This window comes from Carcharhinus amblyrhynchos, chromosome 9 (genome assembly GCF_965287045.1).
Source record: "Carcharhinus amblyrhynchos chromosome 9, sCarAmb.v2.hapA, whole genome shotgun sequence".
Classification (NCBI taxonomy): Eukaryota; Metazoa; Chordata; class Chondrichthyes; order Carcharhiniformes; family Carcharhinidae; genus Carcharhinus; species Carcharhinus amblyrhynchos.
The window spans coordinates 68,560,630-68,581,667 of record NC_137332.1 but is presented as its reverse complement, the minus strand read 5'-3'; the positions used below and the strand labels follow the sequence as shown (position 1 = coordinate 68,581,667).

At 43.5% G+C, this 21,038-nt stretch overlaps 1 protein-coding gene across 3 annotated transcripts in view; it reads right to left on the bottom strand.

Moving 5' to 3' along the window:
* ddr2a (discoidin domain receptor tyrosine kinase 2a) overlaps window positions 1-21,038 on the bottom strand; it is a 154,152-nt gene that overhangs the window by 7,279 nt on the left and 125,835 nt on the right. For 2 of the 3 annotated variants that reach the window (XM_080195883.1, XM_080195884.1), the window contains 8 exons: window positions 10,727-10,970; window positions 7,395-7,466; window positions 7,084-7,134; window positions 6,485-6,630; window positions 4,157-4,364; window positions 2,929-3,152; window positions 1,720-1,847; window positions 704-901 (listed from right to left, as the gene is read on the bottom strand). In XM_080195883.1, the coding sequence (XP_080052009.1) occupies window positions 704-901; window positions 1,720-1,847; window positions 2,929-3,152; window positions 4,157-4,364; window positions 6,485-6,630; window positions 7,084-7,134; window positions 7,395-7,466; window positions 10,727-10,970 (1,271 nt within the window). The remainder of the gene's footprint in view (window positions 1-703; window positions 902-1,719; window positions 1,848-2,928; window positions 3,153-4,156; window positions 4,365-6,484; window positions 6,631-7,083; window positions 7,135-7,394; window positions 7,467-10,726; window positions 10,971-21,038) is intronic. The other variant, XM_080195885.1, reaches the window with a different exon arrangement.

Below are 21,038 nucleotides of genomic sequence, written 5' to 3'. Positions count from 1 at the left end.
AATGAGAGCATCTCCACATCCTGAAATCATGAATCATAGAATTCCTACAGTGCAGAAGGAGGCCATTTGGCCCAAACAGTCGGCACCTACTCTCCGACAGAGAACCTTATCCAGGCCCACGCACCCTGTCCTATCCCCATAACCCTGCGCACTGACCCACAAATGCCCCTAAGGTACACATCTTTGGACGCTAGGGAACAATTTAGCACGGCTAATCCACCCAACCTGTACATCTTTGGAGTGTGGGAGGAAACCAAAGCACCCAGAGCAAATCCATGCAGACATGGGGAGAACACGCAGACTCCACATACAACAGAATGGACTCCAAGGCCAGAATTGATCCTGGGTCCCTGGAGCTGTGAGGCAGCAGTGTTAACCACTGTGCCACCATACCCTGACTGAACACAAACCGAATTCAATCTGTTGATATTACTATTAACTCCTTCAGCTCAATGAAAGATTCTCAGCTTTGAGAATGTATTTTGTTATTAATAAGAAAACAATTACAGTATAAAAACCAAAGCCTATGCATAAGTTTATTAGCAGTGGCTTACCTGTCCCTTGAACTACTCACATTTGAATGAGCTCAGTTTAACCTTGATACTTCCCAGTGCTGTTCAGATAGACCAGCAATACTGTGATGCTATAAAATTGCATGCCAAGCATCAAGGTAACATTGAACAACTGTGTACAGAAGCCTCACCTTACAATGGGTGCACTGCTTGCCATTGGCCCTGCACTCTCTGGTTCGTGCCGAGTTAAGAACTGATTAAGGTCCCCATTTTCCATGTATTCGGTGATCATACAAAGGGGGTCATCCCTGATGCAAACTGCCAACAATCGGATAATGTTTGGATCTTTCAGCCGGGACATGATCTTGATTTCTTTCAGGAAGTCGTTTCTGCAGACGTGGAATGAATATGATCCGAGTTTAATTAAAATGTGGTTTCTGCTGTGTAGCAAACCAATATTTATATTCTTCAGGATTATTTGGGTTGGCCTTTGGATTTTTATTCCAGTAATATAAACGCCACACCATTGTACAGGGTGAAGCCAAGCATTAACAACTAGCAAGTCTGAATCTGGATACCAGTTTGCAAAATTAGAAAATGAAATTTGATATTTACAGGTTCAAAATTTACAGAATTATATAATCCCTTCAGTGGAGAAGGAGGCCATTTGGCTCCATGAGCCTGCACCAACCACAATCCCACCCTGGCGCTGTCACCGTAACCCCGCATATTTACCCCACCAATCTCCCTGATATCCCCTTAACACTAAGGAGCAATTTAGCATGGCCAATTAACCTAACCCACACATCTTTGGACTATGGGAGGAAACCGGAGGAAACCCATGCAGACATGGGTTGAATGTGTAAACTCCACACAGACAATGACCCAACCTGGGAATTGAACCTGGGTGCCTGGCGTTGCGAGGCAGCTGTGCTGACCACTGCGCCACCATGTTTCTGCTGTTGTCCCTGAATTCACATGGGCATCATGCTGCAAGATACAATGAGTAATATGGAGGCTTTGCAAAACCATCTCTTTACATTAGCTTTTCCCCATTCTTCGAAAACTCTCTTTCGCTTGTAACCAAAGCAAAATAGTTGATAATTGAATCAAATGGACAATCTCCTTACAGCTTTAGAGATGGTGGAAGTTAAGTCCTGGCAGGGTCCTTGAAGGAGATTTTGAAGTGAGGGAACGGAGTTCTTACCTGGCATTTTTGTTGGCATCTGATCGTAGCATTTTTACTGCAACCAACACTGGTTGATTGATGCAAATGTCAAATGGGAACTCCTTGTCCATAAATTCTTGCATCCCTTCAGCTTCACAAAGATGGACCTGAGGAGACCAGAATTTGAAGCTTCTAAATTTACATCCATTCAATTGTGAAGATTTTGACATTGAGGGTTTTATTGATGTGTTGGCATGCAAACTGCTGCCAACCAGCAATGTTTAAAACTTGATAACACGTCTAATTGATACTTAAATATTAATTTTAATGTGGTGAGTGGGTTGCCAATTTCAAAAGGGAGGGCCTTAAAGCCTGTCTGGAGCACTGGCCTCCCTCCACTGGAAGACCACCTCTAGGCAGGTAGCCTAGCCCCTGACACCATGGGTGGAATTTTTCAGTCGTTCACCATCGCTGCAAGTGAGGTTGGAGAATTTGTTGTTCCGACAAATCCCCATTCACTGCAGTGGGACCAAAAAATTCCACGGGCATGAATGGCCGGAAAACTCAGCCCTTTGTTTCCATTTGGCCTCTGACAGTAAACATTAATAGACCATTAACCTACTTCATTGGCTACCTGTCTCTCATGGAGGGCAGGAATTTTCATACCTTCTAGTCTCTGTACTTGCATGGAGGACGTTCTGCACATGGAATGGTCAGTTAATATAGATATTGGGTTAATGAAATAATGGTGACACTTGCAACAAAATAGAGCTTTAGTTCATGAGGGACCAACAAAAAGAAATTTGAAGACCAAGGACCAGATTTTAGTGCTTCCTTTGTGAAGAAATGCAAGAATTGCTGCTTGACTCCAGGTAAGCAGAATAAAACGGACCCTCAAATTTAGGGTAGTTGACTTTCATATAATTAATTGAATGGATAAAATGGTGGCAAACAGAATACAAAGTGGGCAAGTGTGAAGCCATCCACTTAGCAGTCAAGAAAAGATAAAGCAGACTATCCTTAAAATGAACGACACCAGAAACTTTAGGGGATGAAGAGATTTGGGTGCCCAAGTGAACAAGTCACTAAATTACACAAAAGGTCAAATGGAACATTGTCCTTTAGATATCAGCCATGATCTAATTGACTGGCACAGCAGACTCAAGGATCTGAATGTCCTATTCCAATTCTTGGATTTTTCCTGTGCTCTAGTTCAATAGTTAATGACAGTTAAATTGTTGTACTAACCTCCCCAAATTGTCCTTCTCCGAGCTTTTCTTTAAGTGTCAGTAGCTTGCGTGGGAACTCCTCCACTGCCACGTCTTTACCAGAGAGCAAGTCCATGGTCACAGCAGGGACAGAATAAGTGTTACTTCCAGTAACACCCTGCAGGTTTACAATGTCGGCCTCCGCGTAGTGTGGAACATTATCCTGTGGTGCCCCCAGTGGCTTTGCGTAGTCACTGCTACACCCTGAGTAAAAAAGAACAACATCTTACTCCATCACCCTGCACTCCAAATTTCACCTTAAACGTTTAGAAAGTGAAAAACAAACTGCTATTCTAAGTCAGATTTGCAGGGGGACAAGTCACTGTGTATGAATACGAGCAAGCTTGGAAATGTGGATTGTAATTACATAAATCCTCCTGAAACTCTTCAATCAGCCTCTCCAGTGCCACCCGCACCACAATAGCAAAACAACTCTATTAAAGTCACAGATGAGATCCAGTGTGGCTGTGACAAAGGTGAACTTGTCCCTTTGTGACCTTCTCCATCCCTGCTATCTCTCACATAGTTAACCACAGCCTCCTCCAACACCTTTCCAACTTGTCCAACTGCGTGAGACTTCTCTGACCTGGTTTCTTGCTGATCTGGCCAATTATACCCAGAGTAGCATTTACAATGGTTTCTCTTCCTGCTCCTGCATCGTTACCTCTGGTGTCCCCCAGGGATCTCTCCTTGGCTCTCTCCTATTTCTCATCGATATGCTACCTCTCAGTGGTGGTATCCAAAAGCAACATCAGTTTTCACAGATATACAGATGACACCTGGTTTTACTGAACAGCCTCTCTTGACTCCTTCACTATTCCATACAATCACAGAATGCCTACAGAGCTGAAGAAGCCATTTGGACTATCGAGTCTGCACCGACTCTCTGACACTGTTGAATTATCAGACTGCTAATCCAGTACCCAGCACTGGATGATCAGAAGTGTTCTTCAATTAAATATTAGGAAGACTGAAGTCACGATCTTCATACCCACTACAAATTACATTCACTAACTACTGACTCAGTCCCTCTTCCTGGCTATAGTCTAAAATTAAACAAAACTTCTCACAACTTGAGAAGTGTTTTAGCAACACTTCAAGTTGAAACTAATACCTTCTTGTGTCAAAATATTTCTAAAGGTCAAACAACTTTCTGAAATGACTATATGATTGAATTCAGCAGCTTTTGTTGCTTTCAGTATCCTCACCTGGCTCATCCCAACTCAGGGAAAATTCGGGAAGTTTGCGGAGCAGCTTTGATGGCTCCTGGTAATCGGGGCCAAGCGGGAATATCCGGTCATATGTGGAATTGGATTCCTGTTCACTGGGTGGAGAGGACTTGTTGTTTATCATGATGGTCTCACTCTGCAGTGAGAGACTCACCGTCAGCTCATCATCCAGCATTCGGCGTGAAGCCTAAAAGAGAAATGTGATCAGTCAATGAATCCAGTGCAAATATCATCTGACTCTGCGTTCTACAGATGGGAAACAGAGGCCGGAATTTTACCGCCTCGCCTGCCACAGGAATCGGAACGGGTGAGAGGTGGAGCATGGAAAGGTCCATTGACCTTGGGCAAGATTTTATGGTTTTGGGACGAGTGAGGCCCCCTGATTGGCTAACAGCTCTCTAATGTGGGACTTCCAGCCAATGGTAGACATTAGTTCTGCCTGCTGCCAATTGTTGCTCATTTGAGTTTAAAATGGCAGCAGGCCTGTCCGACTCAGCAGGGATGCACTGCCCACTGACTCTAAGGATGGCCATGGAGTTGAGTGTACATTAATGTCTCAGATGTAGCAGGGTCAACAGGTGCTAGCACAAATGCCCTTCATATCACCTGACATGGTACCGTGCAGAACACGGCAGGTTTGAACCTTATGTCCAAAACAATTAAGGTTCTTTGATTGGTTTAGATAACCCTCAATTAGAAGACAGAAAAATAATCATCCAGGATTCCCATTCCTGATTCCATCCAGTCACTCCTAGTGGCAAATGGGTGAAGATTGGTTTGGCAAGGTGCTTCCAAAAGTCAAACCATTTGCTGAAACCTGGTGTCCAGCTTCCATCTGAAGCATGACCATTCCACTGAGTGTACAGCAGGGCTCCTGCCAACCTTGGAATCAGAGCCACAAAAATCCACACAGAAGTGGTTATTTTTATAATAATAGAGATTGCTTGTTCCTTGAACTTATGTCAGGCAGAACCACAGCTAAGTACATCACAGAATAACAGAATTGTTATGGCGCAGCAGGAGGCCATTTGGCCCATTGTGTCTGCACAAGCTCTCCGAACAGGCATAGTGCCATTCTTCTGCCTTTTCCTTGTATGCTTGCACATTGTTTCTAGTCCAAATAATGCCCTCTTGAATGCCTCCATTGAACATGTCTCCACTACATTTCCAGACAGTGCATTCTAGATCCAAATTTTATGAAAAAGTTTTTTCTCACATCACATTTGCTTCTTTTGCAAATCACATTAAATCTGTGTCCTTCTGTTCTTGATCCTTTTATGATCAGGAACAGTTTCTCCCCATCTACTTTGTCTAACCCCCTCATCTCTCTCAAACCTCCTCTTAAGGGAAGAGTCCCAACCTCTCCAATCAATCTCATAATTGAAGTTTCTCATTCCTGGAATCATTCTTGTAAACTTCATCTGCAATCTCTCCAATGCATTCATATCCTTCCTATAGTGTGGTGCCCAGAACTGTACACAATACTCCAGCTGAGTCTAATTAACTAGTGTCTTGTATAAGTTCAGCCTAACGTCCTTGCTGTTGTACTCTATGCCCCTATTAATAAAGCCCAGGATATGATGGGTCGGATTTTATGGTCTCGTTTGTCCCAAAACCAGAAGATCCCACCTGTGGTCAATGGAGCTTTCTATGTTCTGCTCCTTGCCTACTCTGATTCCTGTGGCGGGCAGGGTGATAATATTAAGGCTTATGTGTTTTATTAAAATGTTCTCTCCTCCTATCCTGCCACCTTCAATGATCTATGCACATATACACCCAGGTCCTTCTGCTCCTGCATCCCTTTAAGAATTTTATCTTGTCTCTCCATATTCTTCTTACCAACTACATCATCTCACGCTTCACTGATAGATGACAGATGAAGTTCAATCTGCCCACTCCACTAATCTATGTCCATCTGAAGCTCTACACAGTTCTCTCAGTTTATAATACTTCCAAGTGTGGTAACATGAACCAATTGTCATCACAAATCCTTGGGCACATTTTTAAATCTGACATTGGACGTTGGCAGTGAAGCCAAGAGGGAGGTAGATTAACATTGTGGGTGGGAATCCTGGGGTCAGAACTATAGCTCTGTTGATGAGCCCCAGCACAAATGTTGATCTAGCTTCCTCAGATATTTACTGAATCATTATTTATTTCCAGAATTTCCCATTTGCCCAGTGTACATGTTTCTGCTTTTACTATCTCACTGACAAATTGACCCATGCCTTTCTGGTCCCAAACAGAAGGATATAAAATGTCTTAAAATAGAGTTGGTAAGAATCTCAGTAAGGATATTAAAAAAACCTTTTCCAGCATCTTCTGCCAAAACTGCCGCCAAAGGATGATGACAATGATGGCGACCAGGATAAAAATAATAGCCACCAAGCAGCCAATGAGGATTCGGGTGTTGCTGTCATCCACTTTGTGCATTGGGTTGTTATCTGAAAATACTGTGGGGAAAATGGAGAGAGGGCTTTGTACATTTGCAAACAACATTTTTCCTAATGTTGTTAGGAAAACACAATTCCTAAATAAAATGCATGCACCCCTAACAGCAGCAGACACAGGTTTCATGCAAGGGACATTGTTAAACTGCGCAGTGAGTTGGTGAGGATTCCTTGTACAGCCAAACATTTTGACAGGACAATAAGCTACACATAGAATCCCTACAGTGCAGAAAGAGACCATTCAATCCATCGAGCCTGCACCAACACAATCCCACCCAGCCCCTTTTCTCCGTAACCCATGTATTTACCCTGCTAATCCCATTGACACTAAGGGGCAATTGAACATGGCCAATCAACTTAACCTGCACATCTTTGCACTCTGAGAAGAAACCACAGCATCTGGAGGAACTGCAGGCAGACACGGGGAGAATGTGCAAACTCCATACAGGCAGTTACCTGAGGCCGGAATTGAACCCAGATCCCTGGCGCTGTACAATAACACCGAATCTATGAAACAGGAGCTAATCATGTTAGATTTTGGCAACTGGGAAAATTGCTCAAAATGCTGCTATTTATAAAATTAAGAAGGAAACAATAAAGGGGATTATCCAACAACAGCTGTAACGTGATGGTACCAAACTACACTCGATGTATATTTAAGCAAAAAAAGCTAGCTTTTTCTGAAGGCAGAATTCTTTTGGAAAACACTAATCGAGGGTCTTGTTCAAATGTCTAAAGAGGTTTGAGATGTGTCAATAGCCTCTTACCTATTTCACTGTGGGTGGTGCTGTCGATTTTCACGGTTGGATAAACCCCTGAAGTGTTGTACATTGCGGTGTCTGCAACAAGAAACAATGGTGAAAATGTATTTAGTTGATCAGTTATTGGAAAGAAATCACACAATGTTTAGAATTAATAATGAAGCAAGAAGCTTCATTACCAAACAGTTTTATCTCAAAAGGGCAGTGCAAGATTGGATGACACCGACAAAACAATTAGGTGCTTAGGTTTCCGGAGAGAAACCCTTATACATACATTGCAGTTAAATGACTGGTTAGCCAATGTCTCAGTTCACAGTGAAACAATCTCATCATCAGGTTTCAGGAGGTGCCATGCAGTAACCTCCCATCTGAATTGAAATGAGTATCTTTGAAAGAGCCAGAACTGATTTGATTGGTCAAATGGCCTCCTTCTGTACACGACTGTTTTACAACTTGAGAGGAAATTTAACAAGCAGGCCTTAGAGTATGACCATCAAACCTCAGCTGGCAGCAAAGAGTTACCTAATGCCAAGTTCTGATGTTGCCAAAGAGATCCCACATGAACACTGACCTGATATAAATATTGTGGACAACTTCTCCACAGTAAGTGAGACAAGTTTGACAACATCTTGAGTTCAAATTCAGAACCCTGATTTTCTCATTCAGTTATGAAAAGATAACAGCGGTCAAAGTGTAATTTCTTCCTCATCGTGATGTTTAAGTTCTCAATAGGACATTCATATAATGTGACTGCTTATATAAAGCTGGACTATATTCCAATACTAAAATAAAAGCAACACACTACAGATGCTGGAAATCTGAAATAAAAAGTGCTAGAAAAACTCAGAGGGTCTGGCAGATCTATGGAGAGAGAACCTCGAGTTCTGAAGCAGTCATATTGGATTGGAAAAGTTAACTCTCCTCACAACACCGATGCTACCAGGCCTTTCCAGCACTTTCTGCTTTTATTTCAGATTCCAACATGCTGCTGTAGTAATTTGGGATGTCAATGTACCCTGTAGTGAAGTAGACGGCAGCAGATATTTTGCACAGTTGGAAGTTCCAAGTATAAATTGGCTGGGTGGGGGGCAGGGGGTGGGGGAGGGGGGGGGGGGTGGCAGTGGTGTGGTGGTCTCAACAGTGGATCTTAACTGGACACTGGAGGAGGACCAGGAGTGGGTACCAGAGGGACTGAAATAGGGAAGAAATTGAGGGGTTTCATATTCTTATTCATATTCTTCAAAAATGTTTCATATTCTTAAAAAAAAATGTAAATGGGAGCCCAGTGCATGACCTTATTTTATACTGCTTTTATATTAACATTAATAATATTCTCTGCATATGATAGAACCTTTCTTAACAGCCATTATATGGTATTTTTCCAGATTCCTTGGAAAAGCAAACATTAAATATAATTCACATAAACGTTAGACTAGAACTTAAAATGAACAGTAAATGCCAAGCGCCTGTGTTGGGTAGAGAGATGTGGTTGGTACAAACGCACAAAGTGTCTATACAATCGCAACATAATTGCCAGTTTTATGTTTCTGGGAAAACAGAATGTGATTCCCCCACTTCTTGTGAAAATGAAGCAATTTGAAATTGTACTGCTCAAAACTATTCATGAACACACATTAATGCATGAGTAAGAAACTCTGCTTGATATTTTTTAATGAAAGAGTTACCCCCTTTAAAGCAAACAACTTTAATGACTTCCTTCAAAAAGCAAACAAAAGACTGCATACAAATACATTCCAGATGTTTGTTACTCATGACACAGTGCGATTTTCAACCCCAGAATATTAAACATACTTCCCTATAGATAAAAAAAGTGTTGATTAAGCAGTCTGAGCTTTTCTCCTCTGAACCCCTGCCCCAGTCATAAAGTCTCAGAAAAGCCATTAATACTTTAATTGTCCAAAAGATCCAAAGGTGTGTGGGTTAGATGGAATGGCTATGCTAAATTGACCCTAGTTTTGGGGGAATTAGCAGGGTAAATATGTGGGGTTACGGGAATAGGGTGGGATTGTTGTTAGTGTAGGCTCAATGGGCCAAATGGCCTTCTTCTGTACTGTAAGGACTCTATGATTTTATTTGCTTAATTCATTTGATTCCTTGTGTATAATTTTAAAACAACAAAACTTTGCAGAAATAATTTTTTTGAAATGCTTGTTTGTCAGGAAGGTATTTTTAAAAGGAAATAATGATAAATTGAGTGTCTTCAGATTTCAGCCATACATACTTGGTGTTCAACTATGGGCATCCTTCTTATACAGTGGTAGGTTTTCCCACTAGGAACTGAACAAGGCTGCCCTCAACCCTTTCTCTGTAGGAATCTGTTATCTCTACAAGCTACACACTTATTATTTGTCCTAATGAATTTTAACTTTAATTCTCTCTACAGAGATGTTGTGCCAAACTTGCTGAGCATTGCCAGTATTTTTTGTTTTTGTCTTACATTTTCAGCATCCACAATCTTTTGTATTTCGCTACTTGTCCCCCTATTTGCCTGATCAACTAGTTGCCATGGTTTCAGTATGAGAGCTTGTTCCCTGAAAAATAAGCTGAAGATTGATGCAGGCGGGCGGGGGGGGGGGGGGGGGGGGGGGGGGGGGCGAAGCCAAGAAGCTGTGATAGAGTCATTGAAAAAGGACAGTGGGTGAGAGAACAATCAAGGGGCAGCACGGTGGGCGTAGTGGTTAGCACTTACAGCGCCTGGCACCCAGGTTCGATTCCAGCATTGGGTGTCTGTCTGTGTGGAGTTTGCATGTTCTCCCTGTGCCTGTGTGGGTTTCCTCCATAGCCTGGTTTCCTCCCACCGTTCAAAGATGAGCAGGTTAGGTGGATTTGCCATGCTAAATTGCCCTTTAGTGTCCAAAGATGGGTAGGTTAGGGAGATTAGGGGGGTAAATATGTGAGGTTATGGCGATAGGGCTGGTAGGATGCTCTGGCGGAGAGTTGGTGCAGACTTGATGGGCAAATGACCTTCTGCACTGTAGGAATTCTATGAAGATGTTGAGTATTTGACTTCACAGTCAGGTACTGAACCTGGAATAAACTGCTACTGAAACCCATTTTAATTGCAGACTGAGCTTCTTCATTACAGTGCTGAACACAGCATATGAATTGCCACAGGGGAAGTAGGAGTTAAAAAGTCGCCTCATTTTAGCATCATGTTGAACAATCACGGCAGTAATGTTACAAGATGATCAGTGATCTTCCAGATATGATGGGATCGGATATATAAAGGCCAGCAGCACTTGGAGGGGAGAAATATCAGCACAATATTGGAGGTGTTAAGGGTGAAAAGCTTTCAAACAGATATAATTGGGAAATACCTGACTGGAAGGAAATTTCACTGAACATCATCCATATATCCGCAAAGTAAAACTGGCACATGATGGAGTTTGCCATGCGGTGCTGGAGTGGAACGGTGACAAAACGAGCACTTGGATTGACATCATCTAGAACCAGAGTAGATGTGGCTGGGTTTGGCTCCCATTTACCCGGTTCTGAGCAGAAAAAGCATTGCACTTCTTTGAATATCTTCACCGCCTTTGTGAACATGTTATTGCAATGGACCTGCAGTGATGGAAGGATAAACATTCCATGTTAGATTTGTACACTACACTTAACACAAACCACCCTGCCAACTTGTGCACATGCTATAGAAAACAAATCTTCTCACTTCTAATATGCAACATGCAATTCAACCATAACCTTTTGCCATTTCTTCGTGAAGAACCAATTGGACATTTTCTTGAACACGGAGGCAGTGTCATAGTGATATTGTCACTGGACTAGTAATCCAGAGACCTAGAGTAATGCTCATGGGAGCGAATCACCCCATGGCAGATGGTGAAATTTTAGATAAGAATCTGGAATTAAAAGTCTAATGATGACCATGAAACCATTGTCAATTGTCATAAAAATCTATCAGGTTCACTAATATCTTTTAGGGAAGGAAATGTGTTATCCTTATCTGGTCTAGCCAACATGTGACTCAGTAACCACAGCAAAGTGGTTGACTCTTAAACACCCTCAGCTGAAGGGCAATTAGGGATGGACAATAAATGCTGGCCAAGCCAGTGACGCCACATCCCATGAATGAGTATAAAAAGAATCGCAAGCTATTTTAGTAATTTTCAAATACAACTGAATCTCATAGACACAACTCACTCAATTATACACAGCTTTTCTAAAACTGAGTGGAAGCTGCATTATAATTAGAATCATAGAATCTCCTCAGTGCAGAAGGAAGCCATTTGGCTCATTGAGTCTGCAACGACCACAATCCACCCAAGCTCTATTCTCCTAACCCCATGTGTTTACCAGGCTAGTTCCCCTGACACTAAGGGACAATTTAGCATGGACAATCAAACTAACCCACACATCTTTGGACTGTGGGAGGAAACCAGAGCACCCAGAGGAAACCCATGCAACATGGGGAGAACATGCAACCCCACACAGATAGTGACCCGAGACCAGAAATGAACCCAGGTCCCTGATGCTGAGAAGCAGCAGTGCTAACCACTATACTACCTTTAGAGAACATAAGATCAGGAGCAGGGAATAGTTAATCTGGCCAATTGAGCCAGCTCTGCAATTTAATAATATCATGGTTGATCTGGTTATGGCCTTATTTCCACTCTCCTGTCAGTCCTAATTTATGGATCAAAAATCTGTTTAACTCAGCCTTGAATATATCCTGTAATGCAGTCTCCATTGCTTCCTGCAGTAGAGATTTAAGGTTGACAACCCTCTGGGAGAAGGAATTCCACTTTACCAGTGGGAGAGCCCCTTATTCCAAAACTGTGCCCCCTAGTTCCACATTTCCTCCACTAGAGGAAATATCCTCTCAGGGACTCAACCTCCACAGAATATAATCTTGATATAATCTCTTTTTGCAGAAGTCTCTCCCTGTGTCAGCAAATTTCTTTTTTTCTTTAAAAATTTAATTTATTAGCATTCTTTGAGGAAGTAATAAACAATGTGGACAAAAGGGAACCTGTAGGTGTGGCAAATTTGAATTTCCAGAAGGCATTTGATAAGATGCCACAAAAGGTCTACTACACAAAATAAGAACTCCTAGTGTAGGGTAACATATTAGCATGAATAGAAGATTGGTTAGCTAACAGGAAGCCAGGAATTAAGGATAATTTTTGGGTTAGCAGCCGATAATTAGTGGAACGACACAGGGATCTATGATGGGGCCTCAACTATATATCAATTACTTGGATGAAGGGATAGAATGTGTGGTTGCTAAATTTGCTGATCGCACAAAGTTAGGTAGGGGAGTAAGTTATGAAGTGGACATCAGAAGTCTTCAAAGGTTGGTTGGGGGAAATCTTACATTCTGCACACAGAATGCTGGCAGGGGTAAGAAGACCAGCGTGGAGTTCTTCAGCTGCGCAACTGGCTTTTCTCTCCAGATTCCATGGCACTCTGTGCACAGACAATATGGAGACGTGGTTTCCACCAACATGCTGGTGTGGTGAAGCCTGATAGAGCCAGCAAAGCCAACTCCACAGAGATCAGGGAGACAAGCAATGGGGCAATCCCCACCCCTAAAGGTACCAGTGTAACGACCCCCCCCCCCCCCCCCCCCCCACACACACACACACACACACACAATGGGGCAAAACATCCCTTAACACATAAGGGGAACCCCCCAGTGTGGCTTCAAGAAGATCCATGCAGCTCAGCCCCCTGCAGTGCCATTTTGGCACTGCCAATTTTGGAAGTGCCAGCACACTGCCTGAGTATGCCCCATTCCACTTAGGGGTTATATCTACTTTAGTGCCCCAAGCAGATTCCACTTGACTATTTTCCATTTTGTAATTATTGTAAACCTTGCCAATGTGACGTTACAGTGGCACAGTGGTTAGCATTACTGGTTCACAGAGGCAGGAACCCAGGTTTGATTCCCAGCTTGGGTCATTGTGCAGACTCAGTGCACAATCTCCCTGTGTCTGTGTGGATTTCCTCTGGGCATTCCGGTTTCATCCCACAGTCTGAAAGATGTACAGGTTAGGTGCATTGGCCATGCTAAATTCTCCCTCAGTGTACCTGAACAGGTGCCAGAATGTAGGGGATTTTCAGAGTAACTTTATTGTAGTGTTAATGTAAGATTATTTGTGCCACCAATAAATACACTCAAAAAAAAAGGAAGAGTTCCTTACCTGGGGGGAATTAATTAAATTCATTTCAATGCATTTGATGGCAAGGGGCAGGGAAAATCAGTAAACAATATCTCACCGGTGAGAACCTCGTCATATGAAGATTCTAGGGGAACTTGAAAGGATAAAGTTTAACGTTTATTTATTGGTGTCACAAATAGGCTTACATTAACACTGCAATTAAGTTACTGTGAGAAACAACTAGTCACCACACTCAGGTGCCTGTTCGGGTGCAGTATGTGAGAATTTAACATGGCCAATGCGCCTAATCTGCACATCCTTTGGACTGTGGGAGGAAACTGGAGCACCCAGAGGAAACCCACGCAGACACGGAGACAATGTGCAGCCTCCACACAGACAGTGACCCAAGCTGGGAATCAAACTCAGGTCCCTGGCAGTATAAGGCAGCAGTGCTAAGAACTGTGCCACCATGTCCCCACCCCCCCCCCCCCCACCCCCCACGGATGTCAAGATGATGTTTGCCCTTGTGGAACATACTGGAACAAGGAGACAGTTCAGAAATAAGGGGTCTCCCATTTAAGATGGTGATGAGTTTTTTCGCTCTCAAGCAGGTTGGCTGTTCTGTGGAATTCCCTTCCCCAGGGAGTGGTGGAAGCAGGGTTGTTAAGTATTTTTAAGGCTGTGTTAGATAAGATTCTTAATTAAGAGGGGAGTCAAAGGTTATGGGGCAGGAGGTGGACAGGAAAGTCATGTTGACAGCACAATCAAATCATACATGGTCTTGTCAAATGGAGGAGCAGGCTCAAGGGGCTGAATGGCCTGCTCCTCCTCTTAATTCATATGCTCACATATTCACAAAATAGTTGTATTATTTGCATCTTTTCTGTTGGCTTGGGGCCCATTAGCTTTTAAAGTTCCCAATGAACCAGAAGAAGAACATAAATCTCTGGTCTCCTGATTTCTCCACTCCACTGTTTGTCCAGCTTGGAGTTAGCAAAGGCTAGCAATTAAAGTTATGAACAAAATCTTGACAGGACTGAAATTTTCTCACGGCAACTTGCACTTCTGCAGCTGCAACTTGAGTTTTAATAGAGGTTGACACTTCAATCTGTCAAATACATATGAAATTGCGAGTTTGCCCAGATTCCTAGGATTTACTTTGGAGAAAAATGTGGGAATACAATTCATCTGTCCACCATCATCCAGAAATCTTTCAGCAGCTGATCTATGGGATTATTCTGACAGAGCCTAGTTCTTCCAGGAAGCTGCTTCTAGATCCATTTACACTGGCAGGGGAAATTAATTCTAATCCGAAGAGTGATCACAGAATAGTTACGGTTTCCCTGCCGAACGGTTCACCACCTGTTTATTTTGATAACACTTTTAAAATATAATTTTTCAAGTGTTTCAATTCATGTAGACTGGAAAGCTGAGTGGGCAGCACAGTGGCACAGTGTTAGCACTACTGTCTCAGAGCGCCAGGTTCAATTCCGGCCGCGGGTTGCTGTCAGTGTGGAGTTTGCACATTCTTGTCATGTCTGTGTGGGTTTCTTCCGAGTGCTCTGGTTTTCTCCCACAGTCCAATTGATTGGCCATGCTAAATTGACCTTAGTGTCCCCAAATACAAAATTGCCACTGAAATCTGCACTAACAGAGGTGCCTGAACCTTCATCTAGCTCAAGGAATGCAATTGCTTCTGTTGAACAAAACACGAAGGAAGTTCCAAGTTCCAAGCCTGATTAAGTCCTTTCAAAAAAATGACCTTTATCTCCAAAAGACTGAACGTCACTGACGATGTCGCAAATAAAGAAAAGATGGGAGATGATGAAAGAAGTACTGATAAAGGGGATTAGCAGGGATAAATATGTGATGTTACAGGAATAGTGCCTGGGTGAGATTGTGGTTGGCACAGACTTGATGGGCTGAATGGCCTCCTTCTACACTGTAGGGATTCTATGATTCTATGACTAATGAGATATTGTGGTGCCAATCTGATATTTAATTGAAGAGTTTATGTGTGCACAAGTTGTGACCTGTACAGATTTCTAAGGTATTCTGAAATGAAAAATCCACTGAACAAAGCACTTTACAGGGGCTCATGACACTTTGGGGGACAAATAATGGTGAGTCAACAACAACTTGTATTTATATAGTGCCACGTGGGGAGACGTCAGGCCTGCTGATTTGAAGCTTGGTCAAAGAGGGAGGTTGTAAGGAGTGTCCTAAAGGAGGAAAGCAAGGCAGAGTGGTGCAGGGAGGTTATTCCAGAGCTTTTAGGGCCAGACATCTGAAATGGCAGCCACAAATGTTGGCAGTAATTAAAATAGGGGCTGTGTGAGAGACCAGAATTGGCAGAATGCAATGGATCTTAGCGCTAGAAGGTTGGAGGAGATCACAGAGACAGGAGGCAGAGGCCATGGAGGAATTTGAAAACAAGGTTGAGAAATTTAAAATCAAGGCGTTGTTTAACTGGCAGCCAATGTTGGTGAGTGAGCACAGGGGAAATGGGAAAGGAGAGGTGGCTCCAATCCCCAGGTGACCCCTGCTCTAAAAGCCCCACAAAAAGGGCAGCACACGGTGGCACAGTGATTAGCACTGCTGCCTCACAGTGCCAAGGACCCAGGTTCAATTCCGGCCTTGGGTCACTATTTGTGTGGAGTTTGCACATTCTCCCCGTGTCTGCTTGGGTTTCCTCCAGTTTCCTCCCACAGTCCAAAAATGTGCGGATTAGGTTGATTGGCCATGCTAAATTGATCCTAGCGTTGGGGGTATTAGTGGGGTAAATATGTGGGGTTATGGGAATAGGGCCTGGGTGGGATTGTGGTTGGTGCACTTCTGCACTGCAGAGATCCTATGATAAAGGATTGATTTGCTTTGTGAGCATTGTGCATGCAAAGTCCTGAGTCTCTTTCATACTTCTGTTAACTTGCTATGGGAGCTTTAGAATTACCCATTGTGATATTTAAATGATGACTCTGTGAGAAACCGCAAAGAACAATAATTACATAGGGACTTTGTTTTATAATATTGACATGCAAAAGGACAGCAGCAATTTACATCTTTTTCAATGAATGTGAAAAACATAGAGAAGGAAAATATAGGGATTAAACATATTTTGAAAAGAGAAATTTCTCCATGAGTAATGTTGAAAATTACTGGTCGGAGAGGCTGGAATTTATGTTTTAAAATTCCCTTGCCAATTTTCAGTTTGCTCTTCCGTCTCCTGAAGGCATTAAATCATAAATGGGAAACAATTTCACAAGAAGTAAATATTTGCATTTATTTGGTGCCTTGAATAAGGTCGTGATGTTCCAAAGCGATTAACAGCCAATTAAGCGTTTTTAAATGCTGTCATAAGAACATAAGAACATAAGAAATAGGAGCAGGAGTAGGCCATCTAGCCCCTCGAGCCTGCCCCGTCATTCAATAAGATCATGGCTGATCTGAAGTGGCTCAGTTCCACTTTCCCGCTTTCTCCCCATAACCCTTAATCCCCTTGCCTACCAAAAACCTATCTACCCGTGTCTTAAATATGTTTAGCGAGGTAGCCTCCACCACTTCAACGGGCAAAGAATTCCAGAGATTCACCACCCTTTGAGTGAAGAAGTTCCTCCTCAACTCCGTTCTAAACTGCACCCCCCCTTATCTTGAGGCTGTGCCCTCTAGTCCTGCTGTCCTTTCTGAGCGGGAAGAACCTCTCAACCTCTAGTCTATCCATCCCCTTCATCATCTTATACGTCTCAATAAGATCCCCCCTCATCCTTCTAAACTCCAACAAGTACAAGCCCAATCTATTCAGCCTCTCTTCATAGGGTTCAACCCCCTCAACTCCGGTATCAGCCTAGTGAACCTCCTCTGCATTCCCTCCAAGGCCAAAATATCTTTGCGCAGGTGCGGCGACCAAAACTGCACACAGTACTCCAGCTGCGGCCTCACCAGTGCCCTGTACAGTTGCAACAAGACCTCCCTACTTTTATATTCAATCCCCCTCGCTATGAAGGCCAGCATCCCATTTGCCTTCCTGACCACCTGCTGCACCTATAGGCTGGGTTTTTGCGACTCATGCACAAGGACCCCCAGGTCCCTCTGCACCGTAGCATGCTGCAGCTTTTCGCCCTTTAAATAGTAGTCCCTCCTACTATTATTCCTGCCAAAGTGGATAACCTCACACTTGCCAACATTGTATTCCATCTGCCAGGTCCTCGCCCACTTGCTTAGCCTATCTAGATCCCTCTGCAGACTTTCTACCCCCTCCGCACAATTTGCTTTTCCACTTATCTTTGTGTCATCAGCAAATTTCGACACCCTACACTCAGCTCCCTCCTCCAGATCATCTATATAAATGGTAAATACCTGAGGCCCCAGCACCGATCCCTGCAGCACTCCACTAGTCACCAACTGCCAATCCAAATAGCACCCATTGACACCTACTCTCTGCCTCCTATTAGAGAGCCAATCCTCTATCCACGCTAACACCTTACCCCCAACTCCATGCCCCCTAACATTCTGTAACAACCTTTTGTGCGGCACCTTATCAGTCACTGTTGTAATGGAGAAAAATGCTGCAAGAAGAGTGCACAGCGAGGTCCCATGAAGAGCAATGAAATGAATGACAATGTAAAGGTTTTTTAGGTGTTGGCTGAGGCATTAATGTTGATATGGAGATGTCGGCGTTGGACTGGGGTAAGCACAATATGAAGTCTCACAACACCAGGTTAAAGTCCAACAGGTTTATTTGATAGCACAGGTGCTGCCCCTCCAAAAGCTTGTGGCTTGTGCTACCAGATAAACCTGTTGGACTTTAACCTGGTGTTGTGAGCCTTCTTATTGCACTAACGTTGGCCAGAATGCCTCCCTTGCTCTTTTTCCAATCTTTTACATCCACTTGAGAGTCAATGATGGGCCTCCAGCATAACATCGCATCTGAAAGACAAAAGCTCCAGCATTCCCTCAATACCACTCTGAACAGTGAGTGCAGGTTATCTACTTGAATCAGATGTGAATCAACAATCTTTTGATGAGAGGTGAGAACACTACTAACTGAGCCACAACTCGCAACCAACACAGGGAATATTTAGATAAAGAGAATATTTATCCTGCTGTAACTCAAAGTGGCTATTGTTCCAGTGTGAGCTTCCATAATGAGTGCGATAGATTAATCAACTAAGGGTCCTGAGATATAGAATTCCTGCAATATGAAAGGAGCCCATTTGGCCCATCGAGTCTACACTGACAACAATCCCACACAGGCTCTGTCCTCCTACTAGCCTGCTAGTCCACCAATATTAAGGGGCAATTTAGCATGGTCAATCCACCAAACTGGCACATCTTTGGACTGTGGGAGGCAACTGGAGCACCCAGAGGAAACCCATGCAGAAGCAGAAAGAAGGAGCACACTCCACACAGACAGTGAGCCAAGGCCGGAATCTCTGGCACTGGCATTGTGCGGCAGCTGTGCCCTCATTAGTGCATTACCTTCTGACAATACTGAATGATCAGAAGGGGCAGGAATTCAGGTCCATCTTTCCTATCACAGTAAGGAGCAGGAAGACCTGATGCAAAACCTCTCTAGCCCTTTGAGGCTGATTGACCATTGTAAATTGCCCCTTGGTGTCAGCGGGACGAGCAGGGTAAATAGGTGGGTTTAAATGGATAGAGCCTGGATGAGACTGTTGTCTCTGCAGATTCAATGGACCAAACGGCCTTCTTCTGCACTGAAGGGATTCTATGATCCTAACTGAAATAACGGCCCAAATTTTCCAGTCCTTCATGCCAGTGGGATTTTCTAGTCCTGCCAATGGCAACGGAGATGACAACGGTTTGCCAGTCCCAATGCAGGGAAACTCATGGTGGGATGGGGACTGGAAAATTCCAGTCAAGATAACAACGTAGGCTGGGGATGGGACTGGAACTTCTGCCGGGCTGTTGGATAAACTCGCTGAACTGGAGGAGAGGCGTCAGTATTGCCAGTTTTAATTATTACTCTTTACTGAACTTTTCTTCCTCTCTCTGACGGGTTCTGTTCAGCTAATGTAAGCAGTTGAAATATGTGGAACTGGTGCTAACACCTGTTCCTGATGTTATTGTCCTTTGTAATGGAAAGATAGGAGTTCAGTTCTTTACAAAGCTGACTGGAACATCCATGAATTTTCCAGTGGGCTCTGTTACATGAGGAAACATCTTCTCCACATCCAGTGGAATTCCACTCCATTGGAACCCCCGAGGAAGTTGGAGTCCTTTATCTTTAGTAAAGTTGGGATGTGATTAAGACATTTCCTGATTTCCCTGTCTGGCAACATCTTGATTTAAAAAAGCTCGGGTGGGATTTTCCAGCCCTTCCCTTCGGTGGGATCTTCCAGTCCTTCTGAAGCGGCAGGCTCCACAGAAGTGGAGTGGATGAGCCATGCAAATGCCCATAGACTTTGGTGAGACTGGAAGATCCCACTGCTGGCCAACGGCTCGCCACACCCACTGCGGGAAAACCTGCCATAACGGAGCTGGAAAATCCTGGCTATCATCCTTGTTTTCAAACCCTGCCATAGTCTCATCCTTCTCTAACTGTATCATCTCCTCCAGTCCTATGAATCTCTGGCGTCTCTATGTTCCTCTAATTCTGCTGGCTTGTGTGTGATTTTCATTGCTTCACTATTGGCCTTTAGATGTGTAGACCCCAAACTCTGGGGGCTGAATTTTATGGCCCAACACAGAGGGGGTGGGGCTGGAGAATGCAACCGGCAGTCAAAAATTCATCGATTTTGGCAGGAATGGAAAATCTCACCAACAGAAAATTCTTTTCCTAAGTCCCTTTGACTCTCTATCTCACTCTCCTCTTTTAGAATGCAACTTAAACCTGATCTTTGCACATCTGGCCTAATTTCTCCTTAGTGCTCAATGCCTAATTTTCCGGATATATGTACAGACAATTAGGGACAGCCCTTTGATCCTGCTCTGCCATTCAACAAGATCATGATTGGTCTAGTTGTAATCTCAACTTCACATTCCTGTGTACTCCTGATAACTTCTCACACCTTGTTAATCAAGAATCTATCCAGTCAAGCCTTAAAAATATTCAAACATCAGGATTTTCCAGAGCCACTCCCTGTAGCACACTTTCCCACTGCAAGTGATACCAGGATGAATGAATTAGAGTCAACCTGCCACAGGCACGGCATGAAACATGTAGGATTTCTTTTCCCTTAAGTGTCTGAAATTAAGATGTGACATCTTGCTGATGCTGTTGGTGAGCTACTCTTCGTTCTCCTCACCCCAAACGACACTGAGCCAATGTAATGGAAAATACTTGTGACTATTAAATAAGCTTCCACTGCCCCTTGAGGAAGAAAGTTCCAGCGACTCACGTCCTCTTGAGAGAAAAAGATTTCTCCTCATCTCTGTCTTAAATGAGCAAGATGTGGAGATGCCAGTGTTGGACTGGGGTAAACACAGTAAGAAGTCTCACAACACCAAGTTAAAGTCCAACAAGTTTATTTGATAGTGAACCCACTAGCTT